Source organism: Phaseolus vulgaris, chromosome 2 (genome assembly GCF_000499845.2).
Source record: "Phaseolus vulgaris cultivar G19833 chromosome 2, P. vulgaris v2.0, whole genome shotgun sequence".
NCBI classification, from domain to species: domain Eukaryota; kingdom Viridiplantae; phylum Streptophyta; class Magnoliopsida; order Fabales; family Fabaceae; genus Phaseolus; species Phaseolus vulgaris.
Window position 1 is genome coordinate 29,826,978 of NC_023758.2, and position 16,834 is coordinate 29,843,811.

Consider the following 16,834-nt stretch of genomic DNA (forward strand, 5'->3'; position numbering starts at 1 on the left):
GATTTTGTTCAAACGAAACAAAAGTGTTCGTCTTGAAGCATACACGGATGCAGATTATGCAGAGTCAGTTGTGGATAGGAGATCAACTACTGGATACTGCACCTTCCTTGGTGGAAATCTAGTGACTTGGAAGAGTAAAAAACAAAGTGTAGTAGCTAGATCAAGTGCTGAAGCAGAATTTCGAGCAATGGCCCAAGGAATATGTGAACTTCTATGGCTGAAGATTATATTGGAAGACTTGAAGATAAGATGGGATGAACCTATGAGGTTATATTGTGACAATAAATCTGCAATTAGCATAGCCCACAACCCAGTACAGCATGATAGAACTAAACATATCGAGGTGGACAGACATTTTATCAAGGAAAAGTTAGACAGTGGCTTGATTTGCACCCCATATGTGTCCACTCAGAGTCAACTTGCAGACATACTCACCAAAGGACTGAACTGCAGTAACTTTGAAAGAATTATATCCAAGCTGGGAATGGAGAACATCTATTCACCAGCTTGAGGGGGAGTGTCAAAACTGTTTAGGAAGTTTTATATTTTATCCTTATTATATTTTTATTTTGTATCACAGTTGTATCTTACTATTAATATTAGGATTATGTATTTAGAAACAATCCCACAATCATAGGGATTTGTTTCTCTAGAATTAGTTGTCCATATTTCCTAAAATAACTAGCAAGCTCTCATGTATATATAGGTCTAATGACCTCATAATTTATATAGAAGAAAATATTATTCCTTCTAAACTTGATATGATTTATTCATAATGGATTTGTTATAGTAATTTAATGTTTAACCATTGAAAGAAATATTTCTCTCTTTGGTTTCTACGCCATTTTCATTTCTCACAAAACATTCAATCACTGTCTCTGAAGAACATTATCCTCAATTATTTTAATCTCCTTGTGCTTTAACTGCACAACTTTCTTTGTGGATACAAGTTAATTAAGGGCATGTTTGGACAAACTTTTATATAAACACTTCTAGAAGAGAAAATTGAAGAAAATAATGAAATGATCTTTTCCATAACCTAAAATTAGCTCATGCTCAAGTTAAAAATAAGAATTTAGAAAAACTATGAGAGAGCTTTTAGAAATTAGTTTATTGCTAAACTAATTTAACTAATTAAGAAGTTCATTTCATTTTTTCTTCTTATTTTTCTCTTAGAAGTGCTTCTGGAGAAGCTTGTCTAAACATGGCCTAAATAATTCATAAGTAGATCACTTTCACTTTCTCAATCTGAATCATGAATTGCAGTTCTTTAAAACCTCTCCTTTAGATAATTTATATTGGAAAAAATCCAAGTCCCATATCGATTAGAGATAGTACCAAAATACATAATATAATTAGGGGTAATCCTCACTTTACAAGTTGACTTTACAGGATAAAGTTAATCCTAAACCACTTTTAAGATGGTACGAGAGTCTATCCTATATTCATTATAAGGATCACTCACCATAGTATACATGCACCAAGTCAATAGTGTTGGATGTGACAGATTTATTGGGAAACACCCAAGTTCTACATTGTCTAGAGATAGTGCTAAATACATAATATAAGTGAGGTTAATCCTCACTTTATACCCTGGTTTTGTAGGGTTGATATATGGCTAAATCACCTTCTAAGAATTTGAAATTGAATCATTCTGTCTTTGACCTACATCAGGTTCAATCATTGTAAATGAAAACTAAATGAACAATGGTATGAAAGAAAGAGAAGTAGGGCAAATCACTGAATTCGTGCTCTGTGTCACCCAACACCAAATCTATCTTATGAAACTTGGAAGGCAGATTCATTGTAGAACCCATTCCTGGCCAAGCATCAAACTCAAACTGGATTCACCATGCACATTGTGCCATGACCTTGTTTTTTTGCCTTTAAAAAACCATTGAAGCCTTTGACTACAACATCTATCTACCTCATCTCTCCTTCGCCAACTTCATCTGCCCCCAACAAGTGGGTTTCCAAGCTGAATGCCAGCTACCTCTTCTTCATCAGCTTCTATTACTTTGCTGACTGTAGTGTCATCACATAGTATATTAAAAAGTCTCCGCTGGTGGAAAGGGGAGGAAGTTTGGGGCGATGGTTGGATACTAGGTCAACTTTTTTTGGATTATTTTACAAATAAATTTTAAATTACTGTAAAATCCTTAAATAAATTATTTAAAATAAAAGGGATGATTGTATTATTGTCCTAAACTTTTGGTGTAGGGCTGTTAAAGCATTCCAACTAAAAAATGGATATGACTGTATTACTAAATCCCCCCACCCCAATATCTGTGTGTGTCTATATATATATATTAAAGTATATGTAATTTGATATTCAAAATAAAAAAAGATATATCTAACTCCTAACATGTTCAAATCCGATAATGATAGGTGGCATAAATGATGAATTGGTGCATTAGAGATTCTCTTAAATCTAATTCCTAGCAAGTTCAAATCATACCAAACATGTTAGCAGTTTTATCTCAGACGTGTTTACTTTCATGTAGGCATGACATGAGACTTTTACTTCTTTGTTAATATGATGTTCTGTGCAACAACAATAAATGTAGTGGATGTATATCTAGTTGCATTAATTTCTTGAAGTTATGTGAAATTTGTATGCCATTATGCTGATGGTTTTCTATTTTCGAATTTTGTGTTGCATCTGTGAATGTCAGATCAAGCTTCCCTTGAAACTGAGGCAAGAATATCTTCTGTGTTATATGAGAAGAAGAAATTGTTCAATAACTTATTGACATCTAAAGGTGATTGCTATATGTAGTTTCTTTACTATTGTTAGCTTCTTTGTATTGACTTTGTGTTTTGTCCCTCAACAATGCTGTTTTTATATTATGTTATATGTAATATACATCAACTGGAATTTATGTTGTTAACTACATGGCACCTCTCTATTTTTAAGCATACTAAAATATTTAGCTGAACGGGAAAGGCCTATATAGCTGTTAGTTATGGTTCTATATTTGCAGGTAACATAAGGGTATTCTGCCGAGCTAGGCCATTATTTGAAGATGAAGGTTCCTCAGTTGTTGAATTTCCGGATGATTATACCATACGTGTAAATACTGGAGATGAATCCTTGTCTAACTCAAAGAAAGAATTTGAATTTGACAGAGTTTATGGACCTCATGTTGGACAGGGTAAACTGGTTCCATTTTATATTACTGCTTTTTTGGTTGCAGGGGTAGGGACTGGGAGGGAGGGGTTAAAATTCAAAATCGTGTTCATGGTCTGGTTTGCTTCGTGCTTATTTTGCCTCTAATTTTATGTTTGCAGCTGAGTTGTTCAGTGATGTTCAACCATTGGTGCAATCAGCTTTGGATGGATATAATATTTCCTTATTTGCATATGGACAAACACATTCTGGAAAGACACACACTATGGTTGTTCTTTCTGTCTTTCGCTGTGTGTGCTGATTGTTATCCTACTCTTTCATAAAGAAATATATTTTTGAATCAGGGTCTAGAATTCAGTGTTGATATAAAATTGAAATACCTATTCTTTGGGTGTACTTAATTATTTATGCATGAAGTTAATATTGCCTGATAATTTGCATCTGCAATGTTCATTCATTGTTCTCAGGAAGGATCAAGCTATGATAGGGGTTTGTATGCTCGTTGTTTTGAGGAGTTGTTTGACTTGTCCAACTTGGACACAACTGCTACTTCTCAATATACATTCCGCGTTACTGTGTGCGAGCTCTATAATGAAAAGGTCTCTTTCTTTTAACTTACTTTGTGACCCTTTCTGGTTTAGTTTGACTTGGGATTATAAAGGTTTTCATTGTCTCTTTTTATGTGCTTACAGATAAGGGATCTGATCTTGGAGTCAGGGAAAAGCTTGCCTAAACTGTGTTTTGGTTCACCTGAATATCTCATAGAGCTAATGCAGGAAAAAGTTGATAACCCTCTGGAATTTTCCAGGGTTTTGAAAGCTGCACTACAGAGTCGAGGAAATAATCCATTGAAGATTAATGTTTCTCATTTGTATGGTCTCTGGCCTATATTATGCATGACTATATTGTAAAATGGCTTTGTATTTTCTATTTAATGTTTCATATGATTGATTTCTACTGATAGATAGCATAATTTCTCCAATGGAGTTGGTGATGCTAACACACAGATCTGCTTTTGTTATATGATACAATATACTCTCACCGTTCCTATTCACAAGACCTCATTACCTAATAATTCACCAGGATTAAGGAAAGTGGTCAAGTTAGCTGATGAAAATAAATGTCTTAAATTTATATTTTTGCTCCAGAACTACCTTTCATCAATACTTTTCTCTCTTGTCTAATTGTTTGTCAGTATAATCTCTCTTTTTTAATTAGGGATATTTTAGTCCAAAAATAATTAATGGAAGATACATTATGAATTGAATCTTATAAAACGCACCACTTCCAACTTGGGTCTTAAAAATAGAAATAGAGGGATTAATGTAATATGCTAAACATTTATGTGACTTCAATTTTTCTTTTTACAGATTGTACTTTTGACCAATTTAAGTAATATTAGGAAGAAAAAAATATCGAAGGCTGTAAAATTTAGAAATATGGGCTTAGAAAGCAACAATATTTATTAGTTTAACTATGTCTTAAAGTTGCTATGAATTTATCACTGCCATTATAACTGTTCTCTCTGATAGATTATTCTGGTTATTATTTTGATATTGGTGCTCATCTGTTTTGTGTAAGTTGATGTGTTGTACATTCTGTGCAGCGTACACTAATTCAGACCAGTTTCATTTTATGCCTTGTATTGTCAGGATTGTTACAATACACATATTTTATAACAATTTAATCACCGGTGAAAACTCAGATAGCAAGCTGTCTCTGGTTGATTTGGCTGGAAGTGAAGGTTTGATATCAGAAGATGATAGTGGTGAGCGTGTCACAGATATGCTTCATGTTATGAAGTCACTTTCAGCGTATGCCTTTTTTTCATTATGTTTTTTAAACTCTTCAAATTTTTCTTCCCTATGAACTTTGTATTTATTAGCTTAGTAGTCAGCAGGTGTTCTTTGGCCAACCATGTATGTTAATGTCAAATGTCAATTCTCTCAGTATATCACCTGCTAGAATTTTCTGTGTCTTACTGTTTGTTGCATTTTAAAATGTTTTTACAGGTTGGGAGATGTGTTATCTTCTTTGACATCAAAAAAGGATGTTATTCCTTATGAAAACTCAGTGCTAACGAAACTATTTGCAGATTCTCTTGGTATTATTTTTTTTTTCTTTTCTTTTATTTTAATAAGCTTATGGTAATATCTATATGGTTTTAAGTTGTTAGACACAATTTGATTCTTGATTAAAAATGACAACAGAAATTGCATGCGCCTCTTAAAATGCTAAGAAGTTTTTATATGTTGTGACTGTGTGCTATTATATTTTCCATTCAATAATTAGATACTCTGCATAGTTTTTGCTGTAACTCCTCGTTCTCTAATTGGATTGTTGTTACTACTAATCCAAACCTTCTCCACTAAAGATTTTGTTAAATGTTGGAGAAGATCTGACAGGGACTTGGGTATTATTTGGGGCCTAAGTCCTACATCAGGGAGTATGAAATACTTGGCGAAATAATTAAGTGACTTGGACTTGGTTCTCACCCCTGACAACTAGCTTTTAAGCTAGGGTTCTCCAAGTGTTTGGGTGCTTATCAGTTTGGTTGCCAGTGTCTTAGAAAGGACTGCCTTGGATTGGAAGGTTTGACCAAAGAGGCAGAGTGAAGTGGTGTAGAGTGTAGATGCTGGTATGTCTGCTCTCAGGAGTGGTGTTATGATAGGAACTTGGGTATTATGGAGTGCTTAAGCCACACATCTAGAGATGCAACATGGGATGCCAGGTGGAGTGCTTAGTCTCAACATACCCTCCTACAATATTATAAAGGAGACTATAAGTTGATAATTGGCATGGAATTTCCCTCATAATAAGAAAATCTGTAGTCACTTCCATAGTTCTGTTGAGAAGAACAGTGGGTGGGATCCTTAACTGTGATTCTTAGGAATGTAATATTATTGCAGTTGCAATTCTTCCTCCATTTGGTATCACCAGATGCCTCTGACATTTAGTCAATGTTAGTAAAAGTATTTCTAGGATACGTATAAGACTAATGTTATGGGACCTAAATTTGGGAATCTGTATATGACACTTTTTATTGTGCCTAACTTAGGCGCTACCATGCTTCTAAATTGAATTTCTAATCTATGGAAGGTTTCAGTCATGAATGGTTAAAATCTCAAATTAAAACTTTAGCTAGAACATCCCCATGCCAGTTGATTTACATGCTTGGTGGTAAAGAAAATCTATTTAATAAAGAAAAACTCAATTAACCAACTAACAATGGTGTTAAAATAATGTGGTTGTCTTGAAAATACTTTTAAGTTTAAGCCTAAGCATTGATCTGAGAAGAAAAAACTTTGGTCATGAAAAGGAAACTACATGGAACAAATTTTGGATCTAACCTTTGAATTTTTATTTATAAAAGGATGATATCTTATTCTGTGTGGGATATAGAAACACAAATACCACTATTAGGTGAGACTGAATATTTACCTACATTTCTTTATATAAAATTGAAAGAATTTACCTCTGAGCTCATTCTTGCGCTTTTTTCTTTGTCCTGAAAGTTGACATTCAATGTAGTTATTTATGTATTATTATTATTATTATTATTTCTTCATAACTAGGAATTCAATTATTTAGCTTGGTCTTAGACATATGATAACGTTTTCATTATAATTTTTCTTTCATGTTTTAGGTGGAAGTTCAAAAACTCTGATGATTGTAAATGTGTGTCCATATTCTTCGAATTTATCTGAGACATTACTGTCTCTCAATTTCTCTGCCAGAGCTCGAAATTCTGTCTTAAGCCTTGGAAATCGAGATACAATTAAGAAGTGGAGAGATGTTGTATGTTCTTCCATAATCCCATTCCTCCTTTGGAAAAAAGACAGTCTTTTACTTTTGATTTGCTTTTCATTTACAACTGTGGATTTTGTGGAAAGCAGTTAAAAAATCATAACGCATGCTTATTGTGTAAAATGAATATTATATGAATATAATGTTGAATTTAGCATTGAACTCCTCCGTTTACTCAATTCAAATTTTAGACAGTGTTTGCTAGTTTAATACAACATTACTTGTGCATGTAAAGAAAAGATTGATTCTTGTGTGATGTAACTGAGATATTGCTTGGACTTGGCTATATCTTTTCTTATAGAACATTTCCATTTCATAGTAAGTTCAATTTTACTGAGTTTTCTATCACTTTCTCAAAAAAATTGTGGTAATTTCAACAGACTTCAAGATTACATACTATATATTTCCAGATTAAGTTGTGATGGTTTTATAGGCAAATGATGCACGCAAAGAATTATATGAGAAGGAAAAAGAAATCCAAGATGTCAAAGAAGATGGGTTGAGACTTAAGCAAACATTGAAAGATGCAAATGATCAGTGTGTTCTACTCTTCAAAGAAGTACAGAAGGCATGGAAAGTTTCTTCTGCATTGCAGGCAGATTTAAAGGTTTGACTGTTTATGAATTTTACTATGGTATATGGTGATATGTTACTTAGTGGTTTGAGGATTCTGTGTATCTGCACGACATGCTTTAATAATGTTAATTAATCCATTAGGTAGTTCTTTGATCTATATACATGCAGTGAGTAGAATGAGGAAGTGCAGCCTTTAAGTAATTTTCTTAAGTGGTTAAAATTCAATCAAACATTTATAATGTCTCTTCTAGCATTTTCTGATGTCAATTTTTGGCTTGGATTTGAGGTAAATGTTAAGTCAACTGATATGGATCTGATAGAAATCAAACTCAGCAATGTTATCGTCCTCTCATAAGTGGATATCAAATTTGATACATTTTCTTGGTATTGTCCCTGTGTTCCTAAATTGTGAAGAGTGAAGGTTTTGTGTCAAGTGATGTTCTTTTACATTTTAAATATAGATACTATTTGACTACTTATCATCTCAATTGGGTGATGTTCTTTCACTTTTTTTTCCCTATTCTGTCTCTTGTTTTATAGAGTTGATCTCTATTGTCTATCGTTTAAAAGAGTTAATGTTTCATGTGCCTTTGTTTAGAGATATGTGAACATTTGTACAAGATATTTCGTGTACAGGATATGCTTGACGTCCACTCTTCTGAACATTCACACTATGCTGCAATACTTGTTTGTTAGCTTTAAACAGGAGACTTGTCAGTGAGCAACATCATTGCTTTATTTTTCTGCAGGCAGAGCATATTTTGCTGACCGATACTTATAAGGCAGAGAAAGAAGAAAATTCTCAGCTTAGAAATCAAGTTGCTCATATGTTACAGTTAGAACAAGAGCAAAGTTTGCAGATACAACAGCGCGATTCAACCATTCAAAGTTTGCAGGTTAATATTTTTTAGTTTTCATAAAATGTTCAACAAGTACTATGAGTGTTTTATCGAGTTCATTTTCTTTAATAATTCTGTTGGAGATAAGAATATTTAGGAGATAAGAGTTTCTTTAATATATTTTTTTTCAAATATCCAATATACTTGGTATGGCTAGGTTCAATGCATCCTAGGAAGTAGCGGTATCTCAATTATTCTCTGGTAAAGTTTTTGGCATTAATTATGTTTGAAACACTCTTCCATACAATAAAATATCCATTCCACTGGGTGAAAAACTCGAGCAACTTTAGAAATGTTTCCTTTGTCATTTGCTCACTGACTTTTATATCACCTGTTTTTTCCTGATGGCAATTTAAGTTATTTCAAAATAATGTTGTGTGCAATGTTACATAGCAGGATCATCCTTTGTAGTTTGTATGCAATTCAGCAAAGCCACATTAACTTATTTATCTTAGTCAATATTATGGATATTTTAGAATCCTATAGATATAGTAACTGATCGTATTAGGATCAATTAGATTGATTCTATATTTATGTTATTAGCCTAATATAGGGTAACTGATTATTTTGTATTTATGACTGAATATTCTATAAATTGAGTTGCTCCGCAGGGTCAAAACACGGAATTCATCATATGCCTTTGTGGTTCGTCTCTTCTCAAGAATTTGAATAGAAGAATTGATAGGAATCCTTCAACAGAAAGAGAAAAACAAAAAATAATTGGCAAAAACAGTTCTCTGAAAGAAGTGTTATTTTCATCTTAGTTCTAAGAGACGTGGGCAGTTGCTTCCTTAGCCCTTTTCACATCCTCGTAGATATAAGCCATTGGAGTTTCTTCTCACATAGTCTAAAGAAAGCATATGGATTAGAATACCAAGCACCTTTGCAGCACACATAATAACACATCATTCCTATTTTGTTTCTGGATTCCAAACATCATGTCGTGAACCAACTTTCGAAATTGCAAGTGTTAGGTAAGGCTCATGATTGGCTTAACAATGACAATTACAAAATCCCTCACCTAGTACAATTTTGAGACACTCATTTTCCTTGTCTCCCTTTCCCATTTCACTAGTAATCTTCTAAGATAAACATCTTTGTCTAAGTATCTGTTTAGTGTGTGAACTCTAAAAAGCAGGGGATGCAAACTAATTGTTAAGTTGGAAGATGAGGCAAGAACTAGTGGGTTTGAATTATACCTACCAGAACAGAGGATCACCAGTAACTGATGGGAAATCTACAGTCTTCTAGTGTCTTTCTTTCTAATCTACTCAGATAGTGCTGATACAGAGTTCGTGAGCTTGGTCTTATTTATGGCTTTAATATTCAGATTACATTTCCACTTAGCACATACTGTGGTTGCTACTTGCTAATGCTAAGTTTGTTATATTTATGGTGTTAGTACTACAACTATAACTGTGCCATCCACCTATCATCTGCTGTAGTCTGTGGCATGGCATTGCCGGTCATGGCATGCCACCTAAGCTTTGTTATATATATGGCAACTGTGATCTTAGATGCATGTGACCAACTTTGTTCTTGCTTGCCTGATAATGTTTGTATCTCTTTTTATTCTCTTATACAGACCAAAATTGGAAGCCTTGAAATACAACTCAATGAAGCCCTTAGATCCAGCAACACTAGGCTAAATGTTGTACCAGAAACTGTTTCTGGAGCTCTATCTAATTCCAGGACAACAGGGGATGTCATGGATTCATCTGCAGTAATCAGTAAACTGGAAGAGGAACTCAAGAAACGTGATGCTCTGATTGAGGTCTAATATACTCTGATTTTAGTATTCTTCCAATTTCTGTTTCCCACTGGGTCATGGTTATTGATGTTCACTTCTTTCTCCAATTTTCTTTTTAATTCTTTTGGTAATAATTTTAATTGAGGATAGATTTAGCAAACAAATGGCTCATTGGTCAACTGGCAGCTACTCTCTTTTCCGGGATTTCTTATGTTGAAATCCTTGTCAGCCATCTTAATATATGTGGTGAAAAAGGGGAAATGCTAAAACTGCAACCAAGAATCTTAATGTAGTTTTCTCGTGGTGTGAACTTTCTAGAATGTAAAAGTTTGAAGAAGTAATCCCTCTGAATATGACCCCGTGTATCAAAATGGCACCATGCCATAAGTTCCGAATATTAACTTTGTTGAATTCTTAAGCTGTTTTGAATTCTTACTTTCTTATATTAGTCTCATTTGTTCTAGTGAGAAACTCAATTCAATGTTTTGCAGAGGTTGCATGTAGAAAATGAGAAATTATTTGATAAGTTGACGGAGAAAGCATCTCTGGCTGGATCACCAAAGGTAGGCAATTTTTTTTTTTGTCCATTTACATACATCAAGAATTAGTCTTAACTGACTCCATCGAGTAACTATTTATAAATGTTGACAGAGAGAAAAAAAAAAGATTGGAGAGATGCCGAAAACTGTGAAGACTACACAACAAAGTCCATTTTATATAGACCGATGACAAATAAATACATGATATGATATGCCCATAAATCATATTCTGATAAGACATTCCTATAATTATAAAGTTCCTAATTAAATGAGGAAAAGAAGAATAAATCAAAAGAGATCCTTTAAGATATTCTAATATCTATAGAGATTTGTAACAATAATAGAGTTTTATCAATCAATCATTGAACTGTGGTAGACGAAGATTATAAAATTTCTTAGAATTTTAAAATTAATAGGTACTTCATTCAACTACTTTACATTAAATATTTTATGCCTTTCGAAATGTATATAAATGTTAATGTAAAATATTAGATTACTTAAAAAGAGATAGTATATCTTGGAGAGCTTGAATCACCTCTCTTATATTCTCATATTTATATTAATAGTGATACAATGAGTAGAGGGAAAAGTAAAAAACAAAACATAGAACTGGAGTCCTAGGTTAAAATATAGGTATAGCTCATAGCAATTTTCCAACACAAACTATTTTACAATTATTAAGAGGAAAAGAAAGAATAGGGTAAATCCCTTGTGTATATTGAACACATAGAATTATGTTTATATAGGAAAAGAAACATATGGGCTAAGCCCATACATAAATAGAGATATCTAGTAATATCTATAATATCTAATAATATCTAACACTCCCCCTCAAGCTGGTGCATATAGATTAAATGTACCTAGCTTGTTACAAATATAATCAATCCGAGGCCCTCGTAAGGATTTTGTAAAAATATCTGCTAATTGATTATTTGAATTAACAAACTCAGTATTGATATCTCCCGATATAATCTTTTCTCGAATGAAATGACAATCAATCTCAATATGTTTGGTCCTTTCATGAAAAACTGGATTTGAGCTAATATGAAGAGCAACCTGATTATCACATATAAGTGTTATTTGAGTGACCTATCCAAATTGCAATTTTTTAAGTAACTATTTAAGCCAAATAAGCTCACAAGTAGCCGAGGCCATAGCTCTCTATTCTTCTTCTGCACTAGATCTCGCCACAACACTTTGTTTCTTGCTCTTCCAAGAGATCAAGTTATCACCAATGGAGACACAATAACTGGAAGTTGATCTTCTATCAGATGGAGATCGTGCCCAATCAACATCTGAATAACAAACAACTTTAGTATGATTATTATTGTTGGAATATATGGCCTTAAACGAGAGGGGGTGAATTGTTTAAGAGGGGTTTTTGAAAACTTTTTCAGCTTTAACAAAATCCTTTGTGTGAATCCATATCAGAATTTCAGTTAGTCAAGAATTTAAGCACAAAACAGCAAAGCACCAGAAAAACAATAGGTTGTTTATACTAGTAAAGCAATAATAACTGAATTTAAAAAAGTTGAAGGGAAGAAAGAGATACACCAACAGTTTATACTAGTTCACTAGTCCCCAGAAGCCACTGGGTAATCCACTAAGCAATCAAAACAGATTACACACAAACCACCAAAGTAGTGACCTTGAACACTTCAAGAAACACACTCACTTTGGCACAACACACACCAAGAGTATTGATCTTGACCACCTCAAGAGCACACAACACTCCTTGCCAACAACACCAAAAAATACAGAAGATTCAGAAAGAATTACACTTGTTTACAGAACAACTTGAAATCAATACAAATGCAATCCTATTCCACTCTTTCTTGAGAAAACCCAAAGCTTGATGTGAATGTTCAAAACTTAAAAGCAATCTTTCTCACAACTGAAAAAATCAAATCTGTATCACTTGTTTGTTTTAAAACATAAACAAACCTTTTATACTTTTCAAAGATTGGTCAAAACATTTAATGAAGGAGCGTATTCAGTTGAAAATCATTTAAAGCACATTCAACCACCAAAACAGAATTCTGTTAGGATTTTCAAAGAAACAATCGGTTGAAACCATGAAACAACCGATTGTTTTGGTTTGACAGCAAGTCAACCAACCAAAACAGTGTTCAACCTTTTCAAAAACACCTAAGAGTAAAACAATCGGTTGTTTCGACAAAACAACAGATTGTTTTTCACTTAGTTTGAAAAACACTTAAATTCATAAAGGTTTTAAAACACTTTAGCTTTAGATTCAACAAAGAGTGGATTGCACTTTTAAACTACCCAGATCCCACCCCAAACACAGCAGCAACTCCAACCTTGCATCAAACACTTTGGATTTGTATTTTTCAAAGCCCTTGATCACTCTTGATCAACAATTATGACCATATAACAAACCTTTTCTAGGAGAGCCTTTAATGTACTTTAGTATACGAATGACTGCATTCCAATGATCTTCACATGGAGAATTAAGAAATTGACTCACCACACTGACTGCAAAGGAAATATCAGGACGAGTAACAATGAGATAGTTCAATTTTCCAACTAATCTCCTGTACTTCTCAGGATCTAAAAGAGGCTCCCCTGATTGGGTAGAAGCTTGACATTGGGATCCATGGGAGTATCAACAGATTTCGAATTCATCAACCCAATTTCTTCCAAAATATCCAATGCATATTTTCTTTGAGAGATAACAATACCAGTATTGGATTGTGCTACCTCAATCCCCAAGAAATATCTGAGTTTGCCAAGATCTTTGGTCTGGAAGTTTTGACAAAGGTGTTGTTTTACTTGTAAGATGCCATGGTGATCACTGCCTGTAAGAACAATGTCATCAACATATACTACAAGATAGATACACCCACCACTCGAGTGACGATAAAAATCTGAATGATCTGCTTCACTGCGAGTCATACCAAACTGTTGAACAACATTGCTAAATTTTTCAAACCAAGCCCTAGGAGACTACTTGAGGCCATATAAGGATTTGCGAAGACGACATACCAATTCAGAAGACCCCCCATGAGTAACAAAACCGGGAGGTTGCTTCATATAAATTTCTTCCTGCAAATCCTCATTAAGAAAGACATTTTTGAAATCCAGTTGATAAAGAGGCCATTGTTGAAGAGCAACCATGGCTATGAATAAGCGAACAAAAGCCATCTTTGCCACTGGAGAAAAAGTATCACCATAGTCTAAACCAAAAATTTGGGTATAACCCTTAGCCACAAGATGAGCTTTGAGACGATCAATAGTACCATCAGGACCAACTTTGATAGCAAAAATCCACCTGCAACCAACAACTGATTTCCTAGATGGTAAAGGAACAAGTTCCCAAGTTCCATTATTCTGAAGCGCATTCATTTCATCAAGCATGGCCTGACGCCAATCAGGATGAGCTAAGGAATCACCTACATATTTTGGAATGAATACAGACGAAATAGATGAAAGGCAAGAGTAAAAGAGTTGAGATAGTATAATGTGGAGAGGGATTACGAGTAGAACGTATACCTTTACGGATAGCAATAGGAAGATCAGGTTCAACTGTTGGAGCCGGAGGGGGATGAGGTCTTGGCACTAGAAGAAAGTCATCTGATGGACGATGAGACGGTTGACGACGACTATACACCTGAAGAGTTGGTGGCGGTGGTGAATCTTTAGGTGCACTAGGTACAACAAGAGGAATATTAACTTGATTAGATGAAGAAATAGAAGGAGAAGGACAAGACTTAAAGTAAAGGGAAGATTCACTAAAGGTGACATCCGCTGAAATAAAATAACGGTTTAGAGAAGGTGAGAAACATCTATATCCTTTTTGTGATCTAGTGAACCCAAAAAAGACACATTTGTGTGACTTAAGAGATAATTTATCAAGACCAGGACTAAAATTATGAACAAAGCATGTGGACTCAAAAACTTTGGGAGGTAAAGAGTGGAGAGGGTCATGTGGAAAAAAATAGAATGAGGAATTTTGTTATCTAAAACTGAAGATGGCATGCGATTAATGAGATAACATGCACTAAGAATAACATCACCTTGAAAACGCCGAGGAAAATCACAATGGATTAAAATAGTACGAGTTGTTTCAACAAGATGTCTATTCTTGCGCTTAGCTACCCCATTTTGTTGAGGTATATAAGCACATGAAGTTTGATGAAGAATACCATGAGAAGCCATAAAATTTTTAAAAAAATGAGAAAGATACTCATGTCCATTATCACTGTGCAAAATGCGAATGGAAATTCCAAATTGATTTTTAATTTCATTGTAAAATATTTGAAATATTGAAAACAACTCAGAACAGTTTTTCATTAAAAACACCCAAGTACATATGGAATAATCATCAATAAAAGTAACAAAATACTGAAATCATAAATTAGACTTAATACGACTTGGTCCTCAAATGTCACAGTGAACTAAGGCAAAAGGAGATGAAGCACGTTGTGAGACACTACTAGGAAAAGAACTATGAATGTGTTTCCCTAACTGACACGACTTACACGATAAACTAGACACATCAGACAAACTTGGAACAAGCTGCTACATCTTGACAAGACTAGGATGACCCAACCGAGCATGAATGGGAGATGGAGAATCCATAATAGCACCAACATGTGCAAAGATCTGTAGTTGATAAAGTCCATGAGACTCACATCCGGTGCCAATCATGCGTCCCGAACTCCGGTCCTGTAAAGAAACAGAATCTTTGGTAAAAGAAATAACACAATCAAGGGAACGAGTGAGACGACTAATGGATAATAAGTTAAATGGAGACCCAGGGACATAAAGAACATTACCAATAGAAAAAGAAGGAAAAAGGTTAATAGTACTATTAAAGGAAAAGAAAGAATAGGGTAAATCCCTTGTGTATATTGAACACATAGAGTTATGTTTATATAGGAAAAGAAACATATGGGCTAAGTCCATTACATAAATATGAAATATCTAACAATATCTATAATATCTCATAATATCAAATAATATCTAATTATATCTAACACTCCCCCTCAAGCTGGTGCATATAATCATATGTACCCTGCTTGTTACAAATGTAATCAATCCTAGGCCCTCGTAACGGTTTAGTAAAAATATCTGTTAATTGATGAGACAACATATCTAAAACCAAAAGATGAGACATGACTTGGCTCCAAATATTAGAATGGATGATAGCAGAATTACGTCTTGATTTAGATTGCTTAGGAAAAGATCTAACATGACTCGTATTCTAATGTTTGAAGTCTACTAAGTTTAGGGACCATTTTCTTTAATTTTGACAAGTAAAGATTACCCAAGCGTTCATGTAAACATTTAGGAGATGGGGATCCAAAACAAGAGACAAATGAACTAGTTCCAAACTAGTATATAAGCCTCTAGATTTATGTCCTTCTCCAATCAGTCTCCGTACCATGTTTCTATGTAACAAAAGAATTGACATCAAAGGTTGATTGACTTAAAAAGGTAAGAAAGGACAAGTAGGAAGAAAAAGAACAAATTTTAGATTCAAGGAAGGATAAAGGGAAACTTACTAACCCTTTTCAAGGTAACTTTAAAACCACTGGTTAAGGTTATGAAAGGAGGATTTTTGGAAAAAAAAAGAGATGAGAACAAAGAGGTGTTACCAGAAATGTGATAAGAAGTGCCTAAGCCTAAGTCAATTATTCATTGACTTTGACTTTCCCTAGATTGTGAGATGCAAGTTGTTGACAAGTTAGGATTTGTAGATTATTGTGCCAAGTTATTAGAGTTCAATCTCAAATATTCTTGGTATTCTTCACTAGAGAATTTGGGTTCAGCAGCTTTAGCTTTAGAGATATTGATTGTCTTGTCAGGAAAGCCTTGCAAAGAGAAATAATTCTCTTAGATGTGACCCATTCTCTTATAGTATATGCATTGAGGATGTCCCCTATGATCACATCCTCCTCTAGTATTGTGTCCTCCTCTTCCACATGTAGAAACCATGACAGAAGATTCCACAGGTTATTGAACATTCCTGCTTTGAAAAGTTGGAGCCCAAAGGGTTTGTCAAGATTTCCATGGATGGGACTTTCAACCAAGCTGGTAATGGAGAACCAAAGGTCGGAACAGGGAGGTGGAGTTCCGACAAGTGTTGTGGAGAAGGTGCAACGTCACT

At 34.2% G+C, this 16,834-nt stretch overlaps 1 protein-coding gene across 2 annotated transcripts in view; it reads left to right on the top strand.

The window, feature by feature from the left end:
* Positions 1–16,834, top strand: part of LOC137811327 (kinesin-like protein KIN-14B) — a 32,553-nt gene that overhangs the window by 8,463 nt on the left and 7,256 nt on the right. For both annotated transcript variants that reach the window (XM_068613020.1, XM_068613021.1), the window contains exons 4-15: positions 2,676–2,762; positions 2,985–3,155; positions 3,292–3,398; positions 3,598–3,729; positions 3,823–4,001; positions 4,783–4,944; positions 5,143–5,234; positions 6,777–6,928; positions 7,371–7,544; positions 8,263–8,409; positions 9,998–10,186; positions 10,654–10,725. In XM_068613020.1, the coding sequence (XP_068469121.1) occupies positions 2,676–2,762; positions 2,985–3,155; positions 3,292–3,398; positions 3,598–3,729; positions 3,823–4,001; positions 4,783–4,944; positions 5,143–5,234; positions 6,777–6,928; positions 7,371–7,544; positions 8,263–8,409; positions 9,998–10,186; positions 10,654–10,725 (1,664 nt within the window). The remainder of the gene's footprint in view (positions 1–2,675; positions 2,763–2,984; positions 3,156–3,291; positions 3,399–3,597; positions 3,730–3,822; positions 4,002–4,782; positions 4,945–5,142; positions 5,235–6,776; positions 6,929–7,370; positions 7,545–8,262; positions 8,410–9,997; positions 10,187–10,653; positions 10,726–16,834) is intronic.